This window comes from Mesoplodon mirus, assembly GCF_964341445.2.
Source record: "Mesoplodon mirus genome assembly, contig: HAP1_SCAFFOLD_832, whole genome shotgun sequence".
In the NCBI taxonomy this organism is placed as follows: domain Eukaryota; kingdom Metazoa; phylum Chordata; class Mammalia; order Artiodactyla; family Ziphiidae; genus Mesoplodon; species Mesoplodon mirus.
Genome location: NW_028295206.1, coordinates 43,816 through 59,936, shown reverse-complemented (window position 1 = coordinate 59,936; position 16,121 = coordinate 43,816). Strand labels below are relative to the sequence as shown.

Below are 16,121 nucleotides of genomic sequence, written 5' to 3'. Positions count from 1 at the left end.
TAATAGGAGTGGTAATTTAGTGAATATTTATGAATTTTTTCTATGCTTAAAGGCTAGTCTAAAAACATCTGAAGTGTCTAGATCCAAATATAGTATCCATTTCTTTCTTTTTTTTTTTTTTTTTTTTTTGTGGTACGCGGGCCTCTCACTGCTGTGGCCTCTCCCGTTGTGGAGCACAGGCTCCGGACGCGCAGGCCCAGTGGCCACGGCTCACGGGCCCAGCCGCTCTGCGGCATGTGGGATCTTCCCGTACCAGGGCACGAATCCGTATCCCCTGCATCGGCAGGCGGACCCTCAACCACTGCACCACCAGTGAAGCCCTTTTTTTTTTTTTCATTTCTTTTTAAGTATGTTTCTTTTGCTCCATTTCTTCAGAAGTATCCCAACTACTACCAACTTTTTCTTCCTGAAAATGCCTCAACCCTCTGAAATTCTTTTCTGCTACTTTATTTTATTTAAATATTTGTGGATGGAGATAGACATATATGTATTTAAAATTCATAGTAGTAAATGTTCTCATTAATGTATCTGTGGCTGCATTTTACAGATATGATGTCAGCATTAGGATTAGGAGAAGAGGAAGGTATAGAATCACCTTGGGATTCTGAGGTACTGTCTTCTATTATAATTATTTTTTTTTATTTTAAAATATAAGCACTGAATGATGTTAAAACATAAAAGGGGGGGGTGCTTTGACTTTACTTTCTCACCTTTGCAGTTGCCCATCAAAATTTTTTCCTTACATTTTTAACCTGTAATTAATTAAATAATTGTGTGCTAAGTATAATATCTACCACATAGTGCACTTTTGTTAATTTGCAAGATTCACCTAATGAAACCAGTGTAGCACAGAGCAAAAACCAAGGCTTAGAATAAGGAATCAGTTTGGGTTCTGAAGTTAAATTTATCTAAAAACTGAAGCATTATTCCAGGTCAGCCTATGGCCAAATGTATGTTTCTTTTTTCTTTTCTTTTTTAAAAAAATTTTTGTTGGAGTCTAGTTGATTTACAATGTTGTGTTACTTTCAGATATACAGCAAAGTGAATCAGTTATACATATATCCACTCTTTTTTCGATTCCTTCCCCATATAGGCCATTACAGAGTATTCAGTAGAGTTCTCTGTGCTATACAGGAGGTCCTTATTATTCATCTATTTTATATATAGTAGGGTGTATCTGTCAGTCCCAGTCTCCCAAGCAAATGTATGTCTCTTTGGTACATATGGATGTGTAAAACTCCTAGTGAGGTTCAGAGAGAAACAGGTTGAAATGTAGTTTTTTACCACTTAGACCTGAAAAAGATAGTGCCTGAGACTTGAAAGTATTAGTACATTTGGATTTTCAAATAGATCTGCAAGGAACGTTTCAAGAGAAGCAAAAGAATGGGGAATAATAAGTATGTGGCATTATAATAACAACAGTTTGGTTTAGCGATGTTTTAATAAGTACACACCATTTTGGATAAACTAGTGTGCGTTGAGTACCTTTATGGCAGCCATACTTGAAGTAACGTAAATATAAAGTAATGATGACCTGTTGTAAGGTGACAGCTATGGAAAGAGATAAGAAGGGCCTGATCTGTTAGACCTAGGCAGCTGCTGCAGTGATACAGCACTGTGTTTAAAGTCAAAAGACATGGTAGCATCCTGGTTCTGTCACGAGCTGTGGGATCTCGGAAAAACTTGTCTACCCTGGTTGAGCGTCAGTGACGTCCTTCGTAAAAATGGTACTGGTACCCACTTGTCAGGTAGGTGTAGGGAACAGATGTGGTAAGAGCTGTGAACACACCTTGTAAACTGTAAAGGGTGCTATAGAAATGTAAGACAAAAATGATCACAGTGCATGGACATATATACACTACCAAACGTAAGGTAGATAGATAGTGGGAAGCAGCCGCAGAGCACAGGGAGATCAGCTCGGTGCTTTGTGACTGCCTGGAGGGGTGGGATGGGGAGGGTGGGAGGGAGGGAGCTGCATGAGGGAAGGGATGTGGGAACAGATGTATATGTATGACTGATTCACTTTGTTATAAAGCAGAAACTAATAAAAAATGATCACAGTGGCAATTAGTGACTCACTAAATGCTGGGGCACTTTTTTAAAACCTGAAGGACAATAAAATGACAGTAGTGTTAAGAATAGGAAAATTAGAACGGGCATGTGGATTTCTAGCTTGGGGTATGTTAAGTTTCTATAGACTGTTATCGGAGATCTCCTATAGGTATCAAGTGCTTTGGTACTTGAGGTCCTCTCGACATTTTAAATGTTTTGATCTTAAATAAATTCCTGTTATTGAATACCAACTATATACTGGGCAGTTAGACACTGACTGTACCAATTGAGGGGTAAGGCTGTAGTGGTGGGAACATAAAACCCAACAGGAATCCTTTATAAGTCACTGTTAAGTCCTTCATGTAAAGAAAATGGAGAGAGCTTCCCTGGTGGCGCAGTGGTTGAGAGTCCACCTGCCGATGCAGGGGATACAGGTTCGTTCCCCGGTCCGGGAAGATCCCACGTACCGCAGACCGGCTGGGCTCGTGAGCCATGGCCGCTAAGCCTGCGCGTCCAGAGCCTGTGCTCCTCAACGGGAGAGGCCACAACAGTGAGAGACAAAGAAAATGGAGAATGTTACGTTAGACAACATTGAGAGAGTTTGTAGTTAGGATGGGGATGGGAGTGGGAGTGGAATTTAGGTAGTCAGAAAAGATCTGCATGTGAGAAAAGCTACCAAGGGGAGGATGGGAAGGAGCCAATCACTTGAGAGTCCAGGGGAGAGACATTCTGGACAGCGAGAACAGTGGATCCCATCTGTTCATCATTACACTCTCGCATCTTGGAAGGACCAGGAAACAGGAAGTGGGGTAACTGTCCTTACAATCACTTTTATCATTGTTGTTGTATGTAGAAAATAAAATGTGCATAAGAAAAGCTTGGCACATTTAGATAATTAATAAATAAAAGTTCTTATTCTTCCCTTATTAAAGCTTGCTGTACTTTTTTGAAGAGTTGCATAACTATATTTAAATTTTCTGCTATGATTTAGACATAAAAGTTTTTCTTACTACTTCACTATTTTATTCAACTATTTTTCCTATCAATAAAAATTTTATCAAATAACAGATTCTTATAAGCCCTTGTTTACCTAAATGAAGCAGCTTCTACAGTGTTCTGTTTATGCTCAACATGACATACTTCATGGTTTCTTTTCATGCCAAGTATATTAATTTAATACTAAAAAATTTCTGTCTTTAGAAATATTTTAAATTTATACCAAGTGTACTTATTAAAGAATTTAGTTAAACACATATTTTTTAAAAATACTCTCTTCTTTTGACAAAGAATGTAAAGTAGAGTTAGGTGTTGTGAAGTTAATTCTTTGCTGAAATGTGCCTGTAAGTCAGGCACATTTTTTGTCTGTGAAAATTATTCTTCTGGCTTTCCATGCTCAGTTTACAGAGTCAGTAGCCAAATGAGGATAAAAGATAGACTTGATCTAGAGAGTGTATATGAAGTTTTCTATTTCAATGTTTGGGTTTTCAATGCATGCTTCTCTTATTTTTAAATCTAATTGCTTGTAAAGTAGGAAATTTTTAAAAAGTAGGATATTTCCAGCTATTAGAAGGGGATTAGGAAAGCTTTATGCAACTCATTATTAATATCAATTTTAACAGAGTATCTCTGAGAGACTTCCAGAGAAGTATGTTGATCATTTATCTGGAGCTGCAGGTCAAAGAGGAAAAAATATATTAAATGGACAAGTAGAAGGTAAGAACTATATTTTTATGAAAAAGTCATTTGACAGCATGTTGATTTAAAATGGGAATTCTGATATATTCTAATAGCCAAAGAAAATCACCTGTCGGTTAAGAGGAAGAATCATTCCTCACACTGATTTCAAGTTGAACTGAGCCTGTCTCATTCTGGAAAAGAAGTGCTGTATCAGAAGAACTAAGCAGCTACGTCTTTTTTTCTTGTCAAAAATCCATCAGCAGTTTTTAGGCAGTTTTTATTTGGCCAAAAAGCAGTGCTCGAATACTTAACTGTGTGGTGTGTTCTATTTAAGCTCTGAGTGTCCAGATGTTCTTTTGTAGACAACATGCCATGATATAATCATCTATCTCCATGTCTGTTACCAAGTTACACTGTGAAGTGTGCCACCCTTTTGAGGTGGTCCTCAAAGACACAGTTTGCTTGTTGTTTAACCAAGTGTCCTAAAGCATGTACCTGAAGTTATATCATTTTTTATTCTAAAAAGCTATGCAGCTTATACTCTGAAAACTATTAAAAAACATAACACTGTTGATGCAAAAAAAAAGAAAATCACCTGTCAAATGCATAGTGAGGAAAAAGACGAGAAAAGGAGGGAAGCTGTGTATCTTATCTGGTGTCAGCCACAGATTAAATTGAGAGTCCCCTTTAAGGAGCTAAATTATTAGTTCCGTTTCAAGGTACTCTACAACCTAAGGAAAGTTGGGAAATGAGGAAGAGGAAAGAAGGACTAAAGAATGAGAGAGGCAGAGGTTACAGGGAGTAAATGAAGGAAAAGGAAGCAGGGGTCTGTGGAGGACGGGGGCAAAGTAAAATAGGTCTTTAGAAAAGGGAAGAGAAGAGTATTTGAAAAGTGAGACAAATTTGAAGTGAGCTTCCAGCACCGAAACTTGTCAGAGACGAACAGCAAAGCTTTCCCACTCTTACTGTGGGAATGTAGAAGCAGACTGATAGGTCAGAGTTTCTCAAATTTTAATTAGTCCCCTGGGGACCTTGTGAAAAGTGCACATGCTGAGCAGCAGGTCTGGGATTGTGCATTTCTGACAAGCTCTCAGAGTAGCAAGGGTGTAGGCTTGCACTGAGAGAAATCTGGAAGAGGAGCCACTGGATAGTTCAAGACAGAACAGGATCAAGGAAAAGCATTATTTTGTTTTTCTTTCTGAGTGTGTTTATAGCCAGAGGGTAGCAAAGCGTTGAAGTAGAACTTATAGATGTAAGGTGCCACTGCTAAGCAAAGAGGAAAAAAGAAGTGGTGGGGATGATCCATAAAAAGAATGTCAAAGGGGGAGAATTAAGACCACAGATCCAGAGACTACCTTTGAAGAGGAAAGAATATAGTGAAAGGAAAGAGGGGGGAAAGAAGGGTGTTAGGGAGGTGATTGTGGAGGTGATGAGGAAACTTGAGAGAACTCTCGTTAGATGACTTCAGTGTATTTACACTGAAACAAGGTTAGGTCATTGCTGCTCCAGAGAATACTGGAAGCAGGAGTGGGTGCTAGAATTGAGGTAAACCCCAGCTCCTCCTTGTAACTATCAGGCATCAAAGATATATGTTGTGTTGGTATGTGTTATTCAAATGAGATTAATTTGAATATGGAAGCATTGGCTGTTTTTTGTTTTTTTAAGATAGGTTTGTGGTTTTTTGGCTGCTTGGCTTGGCATGTGGGATCTTAAATTCCCCAACCAGGGATTGAACCCGTGCCCCCTGCAGTAGAAGCATGGGGTCTTCACCACTGGACCGCCAGGGGAGTCCCTAAGATAGCTAAATTTTTGATGATAATTGTTTCACAAAAATCCTTTTAAACATTAGCATGATATACTGAAACAAACTAATTTTGGAAACAAAAGAAATTAATAGGGTTCATTCCCTAAATGCTAAAATTGTTATTTTCAGTAAATACTACACTGATTTTGAAATATGAAAGATTTTTAATATCTAATAATTCTGTGGCAGTAAAATTTACTTTTGCCTTTTTGATAATCGTACTTCGATGTTGAAAACTTATAATACGTTATTTCTTAGATGTGCCTTATATACCTTCTTGCATGAGTGGATCGAGAAACTTTAAGATGACTAAACTAGAGGATCCAAGAAATGTAGGCATACCAGTAGCCCACATGGGTATGGAAAAACATGAATATTTTTATGAACTATTATTCTACAAGTGTATATCCAAGCTGATCAGTTCATAACCCTTTCTCTGATGAGAAATGAATTATACATTCAACTGAACTGTCATCCCAACTGTGCACTTCCTAAATTACAGGACAAACTGAAGAACATGACAAATACTTGTAGTATAACGGTGTAAATGATGCTGCTGTATTGCATTCAAGATATGCTGTTGCATTTTACCATCAGCTTTCACATTTACCTTCTCGGGGTCATGATTTGTTGCTCTGATTAAAGATCACTTTTCTCCTCATCAATCAGCATGTTCACATTGGTACATGTGCATTTTTCTATTTTATAAAGGCTTTTGGAACATAATCTTCCTTTTGAAATCTTAACTGCATGTTTTGTTAAACCTGTACTCCTATTTTTTCTTCAGTATCTATAGTGGATTCATACGTCTGTCTTGTTGCAGTCCTAACTTCCCCCAAGAAACAAAACACCAAAACCTAAAGTATTCACTGCCAAGGCCAAGCATGAGGGTTCTGCTCAGTACTAACTGCATGAATATATAGTTGGCTTTCATAGTTACGTGTAATTGATTCTATGTCCCTTTTGCCTTTTAGATTCTCCTGAAAAATATCCTCACTTGAAGGTAAAAACTTATATTTTTGTCTTGAATTATTAACTACAGATTGTATCAAATGTACATTATTTATTAATCAACTTGTTTCAAAACCCATTCAGCCTGCAGTTGGAGTGAAAGATTCTGTTCCTAATAAAGCAGTAGGAATGAAGGATTTACAAACAGCCAGATCAGGTAAATTTTGCAGTGCAAATTTCACTCTGGAAAGAGGTACACTAAAATATTTGAAACGCTCACAGCCTTCATATTCCTAATTCTTTTTTCTTTTGTTTTTGCAAGTTTAATTGAAGGATTTGACATAAATAAGGCACATGTTATTGTTGGTATCCATGTTTTGAAAAAAAAGATATTTACAAGCATAAGAAAAAGATATTTTTAAAATGTAAGCTTTAACTCAGATGTTTCTATGTACGTTTCAATACCCTAAAGTTCTCAGTTAGGAATCTCTGTACTTCTTAGGGATTCTCAGAGGTTAATTATTAGATTCTAAGATTTTTCCAGTTTTATAAAATGCTTATTTGAATTCTGACCTTAACCTAGAGTAAAGCTTCACTTGCTAACATGTCAATTGTATTTCAAATTTAATTATTTCATTTTAGTGGTGTTACACGGATGAGCTTAAGCCAACCAGATGTTTTGATTAGCAGACTCTGTGTGTGTGTGTGTGTGTGTGTGTGTGTGTGTGTGTGTGGTCTTTGATTATTAAAAGTGGGGGAAAGTAATCATACCTTAATGACGATTTGATAGACACAATCTTGTAAAACAGTAATTCTGAAAGTTTTGGGCTTTAAGATCCTTTTATTTATTTGTTTGTTATTTTTTATGATGCAGATATAGGATCCTTTTATACTTTTAAAAATTATTGAGAATTCCAAGGAACTTTTGTTTAAGTAGGTTGTATCTACTGATGTTTACTGTATTGGAAAATAAAACTGAAAAATTTAAAATACAAGCACACACAATCATACATTCTATTAGCCATTAGAAGTATGATGTTATCACATATCTTGTCTCTGGAAAACTGCTCTGTACACTTAAAACAGAATGAGAATGGAAATAACGTTTACTGTTATTTTGAAAATAGCTTTGACCTCTTGGACCCCTTGAACGGTTGAGTCTTGGGACTCCAGGGATGCTCAGGTGACACTTGAGAACCACTGTTTTAAACCAATTACAGAGCTGATGGATGTGAAATGATAAAGGGACACTTGTGATGAAACAGGCTTTAAACTTTCACTTTTACATTTCTTGCTTTCTTCTTTGATTTGTCTTTTTTTTAATGTATACAGCAGGTTCTTATTAGTCATCAATTTTATACACATCAGTGTATACATGTCATTCCCAATCTCCCAATTCATCCCACCACCATCCCCAACGCCCTGCGGTTTTCCCTCCTTGGTGTCCATACGTTTGTTTTCTACAACTGTGCCTCAATTTCTGCCCTGCAAACCAGTTCATCTGTACCATTTTTCTAGGTTCCACATATATGTGTTAATATACGATATTTGTTTTTCTCTTTCTGACTTACTTCACTCTGTATGACAGTCTCTGGATCCATCCACGTCTCAACAAATGACCCAATTTCATTCCTTTTTTATGGCTGAGTAATATTTCATTGTATATATGTACCCCATCTTCTTTATCCATTCGTCTGTCGATGGGCATTTAGATTGCGTCCATGACCTGCCTATGGTAAATAGTGCTGCAGTGAACATTGGGGTGCATGTGTCTTTTTGAATTATGGTTTTCTCAGGGTATATGCCCAGTAGTGGGATTGCTGGATCATATGGTAATTCTATTTTTAGTTTTTTAAGGAACCTCCATACTGTTCTCCATAGTGGCTGTATCAGTTACATTCCCACCAACAGTGCAAGAGGGTTCTCTTTTCTCCATACCCTCTCCAGCCTTTGTTGTTTGTACATTTTCTGATGAAGCCCATTCTAACTAGTGTGAGGTGATACCTCATTCTAGTTTTGATTTGTATTTCTCTAATAATTAGCGATGTTGAACAGCTTTTCATGTGCTTCTTGGCCATCTGTATGTCTTCTTTGGAGAACTGTCTATCTAGGTCTTCTGCCCATTTTTGGATTGGGTTGTTTGTTTTTTTAATATTGAGCTGCATGAGCTGTTTATATGTTTTGGAGATTAATCCTTTGTCCGTTGATTTGTTTGCAAATATTTTCTCCCATTCTGAGGGTTGTCTTTTTATCTTGTTTATGGTTTCCTTTCCTGTGCAAAAGCTTTGAAGTTTCACTAGGTCCCATTTGTTTATTTTTGTTTTTATTTACATTACTCTAGGAGGTGGATCAAAAAAGATCTTGCTGTGATTAATGTCAAAGAGTGTTCTTCCTATGTTTTCCTCTAAGAGATTTATAGTGTCCAGTCTTACATTTAGGTCTCTAATCCATTTTGAGTTTATTTTTGTGTATGGTGTTAGGGAGTGTTCTTATATCATTCTTTCCATGTATCTGTCCAGTTTTCCCAGCACCACTTATTGAAGAGACTGTCTTTTCTCCATTGTATATCCTTGCCTCCTTTGTCATAGATTAGTTGACCATAGGTGTGTGGGTTTACCTCTGGGCTTTCTATCTTGTTCCATTGATCTATGTTTCTGTTTTTGTGCCAGCACCATATTGTCTTGATGACTGTAGCTTTGTAATATAGCCTGACGTCAGGGAGTCTGATTCCTCCAGCTGCGTTTTTTTCCCTCAAGACTGCTTTGGGTATTCGGGGTCGTTTTTGTCTCCATACAAATTTTACGATTTTTTGTTCTAGTTCCGTAAAAAATGCCATTGGTAATTTGATAGGGATTGCATTGAATCTGTAGATTGCTTTGGGTAGTAGATTCATTTTCACTATATTGATTCTTTCAATCCAAGAACATGGTGTATCTCCCCATCTGTTGGTATCATCTTTAATTTCTTTCATCAGTGTCTTATACTTTTCTGCATACAGATCTTTTGTCTCCCTAGGTAGGTTTATTCCTAGGTATTTTATTCTTTTTGTTGCAATGGTAAATGAGAGTGTTTCCTTAATTTCTCTTTCATATTTTTCATCATTAGTGTATAGGAATGCAAGAGATTTCGGTGCATAATTTTGTATCCTGCAGCTTTACCAAATTCTTTGATTAGCTCTAGTAGTTTTCTGGTGGCATCTTTAGGATTCTCTATGTATGGTATCATGTCATCTGTAAACACTGACAGTTTTACTTCTTCTTTTGCAATTTATATTCCTTTTATTTCTTTTTCTTCTCTGATTGCTGAGGCTAGGACTTCCAAAACTATGTTGAATAATAGTGGTGACAGTGGACATCCTTGTCTTGTTCCTGATCTTAGAGGAAATGCTTTCAGTTTTTCACCATTGAGAATGATGTTTGCTGTGGGTTTGTAATATATGACCTTTATTATGTTGAGGTAGGTTCCCGCTATGCCCACTTTCTGGAGAGTTTTTATTATAAATTGGTGTTGAATTTTGTTGAAAGCTTTTTCTCCATCTATTGAGATGATCATATGGTTTTTATTCTTCAATTTGTTAATATGGTGTATCACATTGATTGATTTGTGTATATTGAAGAATCCTTGCATCCCTGGGATAAATCCCTGTTGATCATGGTGTATGATCCTTTTAATGCATTGTTGGATTCTGTTTGCTAGTATTTTGTTGAGGATTTTTGCATCTATATTCATCAGTGATATTGGTCTGTAATTTTCTTTTTTTGCCGTATCTTTGTCTGGTTTTGGTATCAGGGTGATGGTGGCCTCGTAAAATGAGTTTGGGAGTGCTCCTTCCTCTGCAATTTTTTGGAAGAGTTTGAGAAGGATGGGTGTTAGCTCTCCTCTAAATGTTTGATAAAATTCACCTGTGAAGCCATCTGCTCCTGGACTTTTGTTTGTTGGAAGATTTTTCATCACAGCTTCAATTTCATTACTTGTGATTGGTCTGTTCATATTTTCTGTTTCTCCTGGTTCAGTCTTGGAAGGTTATACCTTTCTAAGAATTTGTCCATTTCTTCCAGGTTGTCCATTTTATTGGCATAGAGTTGCTTGTAGTAGTCTCTTAAGATGCTTTGTCTTTCTGCGGTGTCTGTTGTAACTTCTCCTTTTTCATTTCTAATTTTATTGATTTGAGTCCTCTCCCTCTTTTTCTTGATGAGTCTGGCTAATGGTTTATCAATTTTGTTTATCTTCTCAAAGAACCAGCTTTTAGTTTTATTGATTTTTGCTATTGTTTTCTTTGTGTCTATTTCATTTATTTCTGCTCTGATCTGTATGTTTTCTTTCCTTCTGCTAACTTTGGGTTTTGTTTGTTCTTCTTTCTCTAGTTCCTTTAGGTATAAAGCTAGATTATTTATTTGAGATTTTTCTTGTTTCTTGAGGTAGGCTTGTATAGCTATAAACTTCCCTCTTAAGACTGCTTTTGCTGCATCCCATAGGTTTTGGATTGTTGTGTTTTCATTGTCATTTGTCTCTAGGTATTTTTTGATTTCCTCTTGGATTTCTTCAGTGATCTCTTGGTTATTTAGTAATTTACTGTTTAGCCTCCATGTGTTTGTGTATTTTATGTTTTTCCACTGTAATTCATTTCTAATCTCATAGTGTTGTGGTCAGAAAAGATGCTTGATATGATTTCAATTTTCTTAAATTTACTGAGGCTTGGTTTGTGACCCAAGATGTGATTTATCCTGGAGAATGTTCTGTGCGCACTTGAGAAGAAAGTGTAATCTGCTGTTTTTGGATGGAATGTCCTATAAATATCAATTAAATCTATCTGGTCTATTGTGTCATTTAAAGCTTCTGTTTCCTTATTTATTTACATTTTGGATGATCTGTCCATTGGTGCAAGTGAGGTGTTAAAGTCCCCCACTATTATTGTGTTACTGTTGATTTCCTCTTTTACAGCTGTTAGCCGTTGCCTTATATATTGAGGTGGTCCTATGTTGAGTGCATATATATTTATAATTGTTATATATTCTTCTTGGATTGATCCCTTGATCATTATATAGTGTCCTTCCTTGTCTTTTGTAACATTCTTTATTTTAAAGTCTATTTTATCTGATATGCGTATTGCTACTCCAGCTTTCTTTTGATTTCCATTTGCATGGAATATCTTTTTCCATCCCCTCACTTTCAGTCTATATGTGTCCTTAGGTCTGAAGTGGGGCTCTTGTAGACAGCATATATATGGGTCTTGTGTTTGTATCCATTCAGCAAGCCTGTGTCTTTTGGTTGGAGCATTTAATCCATTCACGTTTAAGGTAATTATCAATATGTATGTTCCTATGACCATTTTCTTAATTCTTTTGGGTTTGTTTTTGTAGGTCCTTTTCTTCCCTTGTGTTTCCCACTTAGAGAAGTTCCTTTAGCATTTGTTGTAGAGCTGGTTTGGTGGTGCTGAATTCTCTTAGCTTTTGCTTGTCTGTAAAGCTTTTGATTTCTCCGTGGAGTCTGAATGAGATCCTTGCCAGGTCGAGTAATCTTGGTTGTAGGTTCTTCCCTTTTATCACTTTAAGTGCATCATGCCACTCCCTTCTGGCTTGTGGAGTTTCTGCTGAGAAATCAGCTGTTAACCTTATGGGAGTTCCCTTGTATGTTATTTGTCATTTTTCCCTTGCTGCTTTCAGTAATGTTTCTTTGTGTTTAATTTTTGCCAATTTGATTACTGTGTGTCTCGGCATGTTTCTCTTTGGGTTTATCCTGTATGGGACTCGCTGCACGTCCTGGACTTGGGTGGCTATTTCCTTTCCCATGTTAGGGAAGTTTTCGACTATAATCTCTTCAAATATTTCTCTGGTCCTTTCTCTCTCTCTTCTCCTTTTTGGGACCCCTATAATGTGAATGTTGTTGCGTTTAATGTTGTCTCAGACGTCTCTTAGGCTGTCTTCATTTCTTTTCATTCTTTTTTCTTTTTTCTCTCCTGCTCAGTGAATTCCACCAATCTGTCTTCCAGGTCACTTATGTGTTCTTCTGCCTCAGTTATTCTGCTATTGATTCCTTCTAGTGTAGTTTTCATTCCAATTATTGTATTGTTCATCTCTGTTTGTTTGTTCTTTAACTCTTCTAGGTCTTTGTTAAACATTTCTTGCATCTTCTCGATCTTTGCCTCCATTGTTTTTCCGAGGTCCTGGATCATCTTCACTATCATTATTCTGAATTCTTTTTCTGGAAGGTTTCCTATCTCCACTTCATTTAGTTGTTTTTCTGTGGTTTTGTCTTGTTCCTTCATCTGGTTCATAGCCCTCTGCCTTTTCATCTTGTCTATCTGTCTGTGAATGTGGTTTTTGTTCCACAGGCTGCAGGATTGTAGTTCTTGTTTCTCCTGTCTGCCCTCTGGTGGATGAGGCTATCTACGAGGCTTGTGCAGGTTTCCTGATGGGAGGGAGTGGTGGTGGGTTGAGCTGGGTGTTGCTCTGGTGGGCAGAGCTCAGTAAAACTTTAATCCACTTGACAGCTGATGGGTGGGGCTGTGTTCCCTCCCTGTTGTTTGTTTAGCCTGAGGCAACCCAACAGTGGAGCCTACCTGGGCTCTTTGGTAGGGCTAATGGCAGACTCTGGGAGGGCTCACGCCAAGGACTACTTCCCAGAACTTCTGCTGCCCGTGTTCTTGTCCCCATGATGAGCCACAGCCAACCCCCGCCTCTGCAGGAGACCCTCCAATACTAGCAGGTAGGTCTGGTTCAGTCTCCCGTGGGGTCACTGCTCCTTCTTCTGGGTCCCACTGGACACAGTATTTTGTGTGTGCCCTCCAAGAGTGGAGTCTGTTTTTCCCCCAGTCCTGTCAAAGTCCTGCAGTCAAATCCCACTAGGCTTCAAAGTCTGATTCCCTAGGAATTTCTCTTCCCATTGCCGGACCCCCAGATTCGGAAGCCTGATGTGGGGCTCAGAACCTTCACTCCAGTGGGTGGACTTCTGTTGTATAAGTGTTCTCCAGTCTATGAGTCACCCACCCACCTGTTTGGTATTTGATTTTGCTGTGACTGTGCCCCTCCTACTGTCTCATTGTGGCTTCTCCTTTGTCTTCGGATGTGGGGTATCTTTTTTGGTGAGTTCCAGTGTCTTCCTGTCGATGATTGTCCAGCACCTAGTAGTGATTCTGGTGTTCTCACAGGAGGGACTGAGAGCATATCCTTGTACTCCACCATCTTGGTTCAGCTCTTATTTGTCTTAAGAAATTGAAATCTGACAATTTTACTTTCGTTAAAAAAAAGAAAAATATTTTTGTTATGTATTCATTTCCTGTGTCATGGCACTGTATGCTCTTTGGATCTAGTGTGGACCTAGACTTATCCTATTTTTACCAGGAAACAATTAGTCACTCAAGGCTATCATTTCTTTTGTAAATTTATGATATTTATCCAAGCCTTAAAAAATGAGTTCTGAAGATATTGGTACATTGAGGAAAGACCATCTCATTGTATTAAAGTAGTACCATTCATTAAAAGATTTTTTAAAACCCATGTCTCTTGAACACACAATACTGTCATGCATATTTAAACACAAAATAAATGGTTAGACATAATTTTGTTAATGAAAAAATTTATATGTTGAAGAAACGTAATTATTAATAAAGCTCTTAAGGTATACAGAATATGTAATAGAGATTGATGAGTGAATCAAAGTAAGTAACACTAGAAAATTAAAAATTAGAAAAACATGAGAGGCAATAGTTAACGTATCTATATGAATGGCAATGATGTGTAAGGTACAATAAGCCATGAGGGAGTAGTGTGTTTGAGGGGAGAGGAGGACATGGGACTGCTTCTCTGAAGAAAGAATTTGTTCAGGTTAGTCAAATTTGTATTAGTATTCACATTCTAATAAACGGAAACTTTGTTTTCAGATTTTTCAGGTTGGGATTCTGCTAGTTTGTGGCTCAATAATGAGACTTGTCAAAGAGCCAGGCATTTGAAAGTTGATGATAAATATCCATTTGTGTCACAATCAATGACCAAAAATCAGTCAGCATCCACAGAATTTGGACAGATGACCTTAACAGATAAAGAAAAGATTAATATCGGAGTGTTGTTTCTGTTAGGGGATTACACGCTTCTTGACCTGTGTGAGTCACAACTGCCAGAAAACAGAGAAAGCAAACAATGTAATAAATAAGCACAGAGCACTCAACCGTAGGCCACCTCGGCATGGCTTCACCATAATCCTGATGTTTCCAAAATCATTTTGTGGCAAAATCTGCTTTGTGTCTACTCCTTTTATTCAACCTGCAGCGAAACGTCTTTTAGCAAGACGTTTGCATTCTTCCTCTGAGGAAAGCAACATAATAAATAACAAAGGGAATTAGGAGAGAGAATAGGTTCATTAGGCTAGTATTTAGCATACACCTGAGAGTGGGTAGCAAGATTATATTTAGAACTTTGGGACTAGTTGGGAAACCTAGGCAGACATCTGAAGATTCCCTTCTCAAAATGTAGTTTCTTAGCTTTATTTTTGTTTAGCTCTGAATTCATTAGTATTAGTTATAACTATATTCAATGTAACGAAAAAAGCACCTCCAAAACCAAATACTAAACTATTTCTTGTATTTTGTATGAGTTTATATATTTTAGAATTGGCTTTCCCAGCAGTAATGGGAGTCATTGGGGATTGCTACATAGTCCCTCCTTCTTAGCTGTGTCCACATAGTATATCAACTTATTATTTTTAATGAATTAATAGTTCACAAGGGATATTGGTTTTAAGGAGTGCTGATCATTTAAAGATAGTGTAAGGAAAATCAATTCTAATTCTACTAGGATGCCCAGTCTATTGATTAACCACATCTAATATATGTTCTACATAAATACCGATTAATTTAGTGCCCTTAATCAGTCATATGATCAGGGCTATAGTAATAAATCATACACTGTTTTCTTTTTCCAGTCCTATAGTTTTATCTTCTTGTCTTTCCTTACCTGTGGAATTAATGTTACATTTACAAAAGATTCTCAGTTATCTCCTAGAGTAGTGACTACAAGCTATAAACTCAAAGTTTTTTTTATCTATACAAGTGACTTGTTTGCTCTCATTTCTCCATGAGCTTGGTAGGTCCAAGAAGCACAAATTCAAATGAAACACCTACACGAGCCCCCTCAACACAGGAAGATGTGAAACAGGAAAACTGGAAACTAAATACAAGCAACTTAAAACAGTTCATGCAGATCATTTCTCTTCTCAGTTGATACCTTTTATAAAGTAATAAGCAGAGTCTAGTTCTTGAGGGGCCCAGGATTCGTGCATTTATTTATTTAATAAAGATTTATTCTATGCTGGGTCCTGGTAATTTTATATCCTAAATATTTCTGGAAACAGTTCCTCAGTGTAGGCCTGCATCATCATTTTTTTTTTTGCATTATAATGCCATCAAATTCTTCTCCCTCTATTTATTTGTATGGCCTTCAAATTCATCCCTCCCGCAGCATTTAGAGTGATCTATCTCAAATGCACCAGTGATCGTGAACCACTCTTTAAAGCATATTAATGTCCAGCCATCTTAGAATGACACGAGGCTTTCGTAATCTAACTTCTACCTGACTCTCCCTCTCTAGCCCTTTCTGTCTGTCCTTTGCTCTGGAATTCTGAACTGCTGGTGATGCTCTCTCAT

General features: G+C 37.3%; 1 protein-coding gene across 3 annotated transcripts in view; it reads left to right on the top strand.

The window, feature by feature from the left end:
* The first annotated feature begins 137 nt into the window (after positions 1 to 137).
* The window catches only part of LOC309797650 (ankyrin repeat domain-containing protein 26-like), a 58,036-nt gene continuing 42,052 nt past the window's right edge, over positions 138 to 16,121 (top strand). For all 3 annotated transcript variants that reach the window (XR_014292762.1, XM_082646108.1, XM_082646109.1), the window contains exons 1-5: positions 138 to 609; positions 3,672 to 3,765; positions 5,792 to 5,890; positions 6,508 to 6,536; positions 6,629 to 6,701. Coding sequence is in view for 2 of the 3 variants with exons in the window: in XM_082646108.1 (XP_082502234.1) it covers positions 511 to 609; positions 3,672 to 3,765; positions 5,792 to 5,890; positions 6,508 to 6,536; positions 6,629 to 6,701 (394 nt within the window). In the remaining variant the exon portion in view is untranslated. The remainder of the gene's footprint in view (positions 610 to 3,671; positions 3,766 to 5,791; positions 5,891 to 6,507; positions 6,537 to 6,628; positions 6,702 to 16,121) is intronic.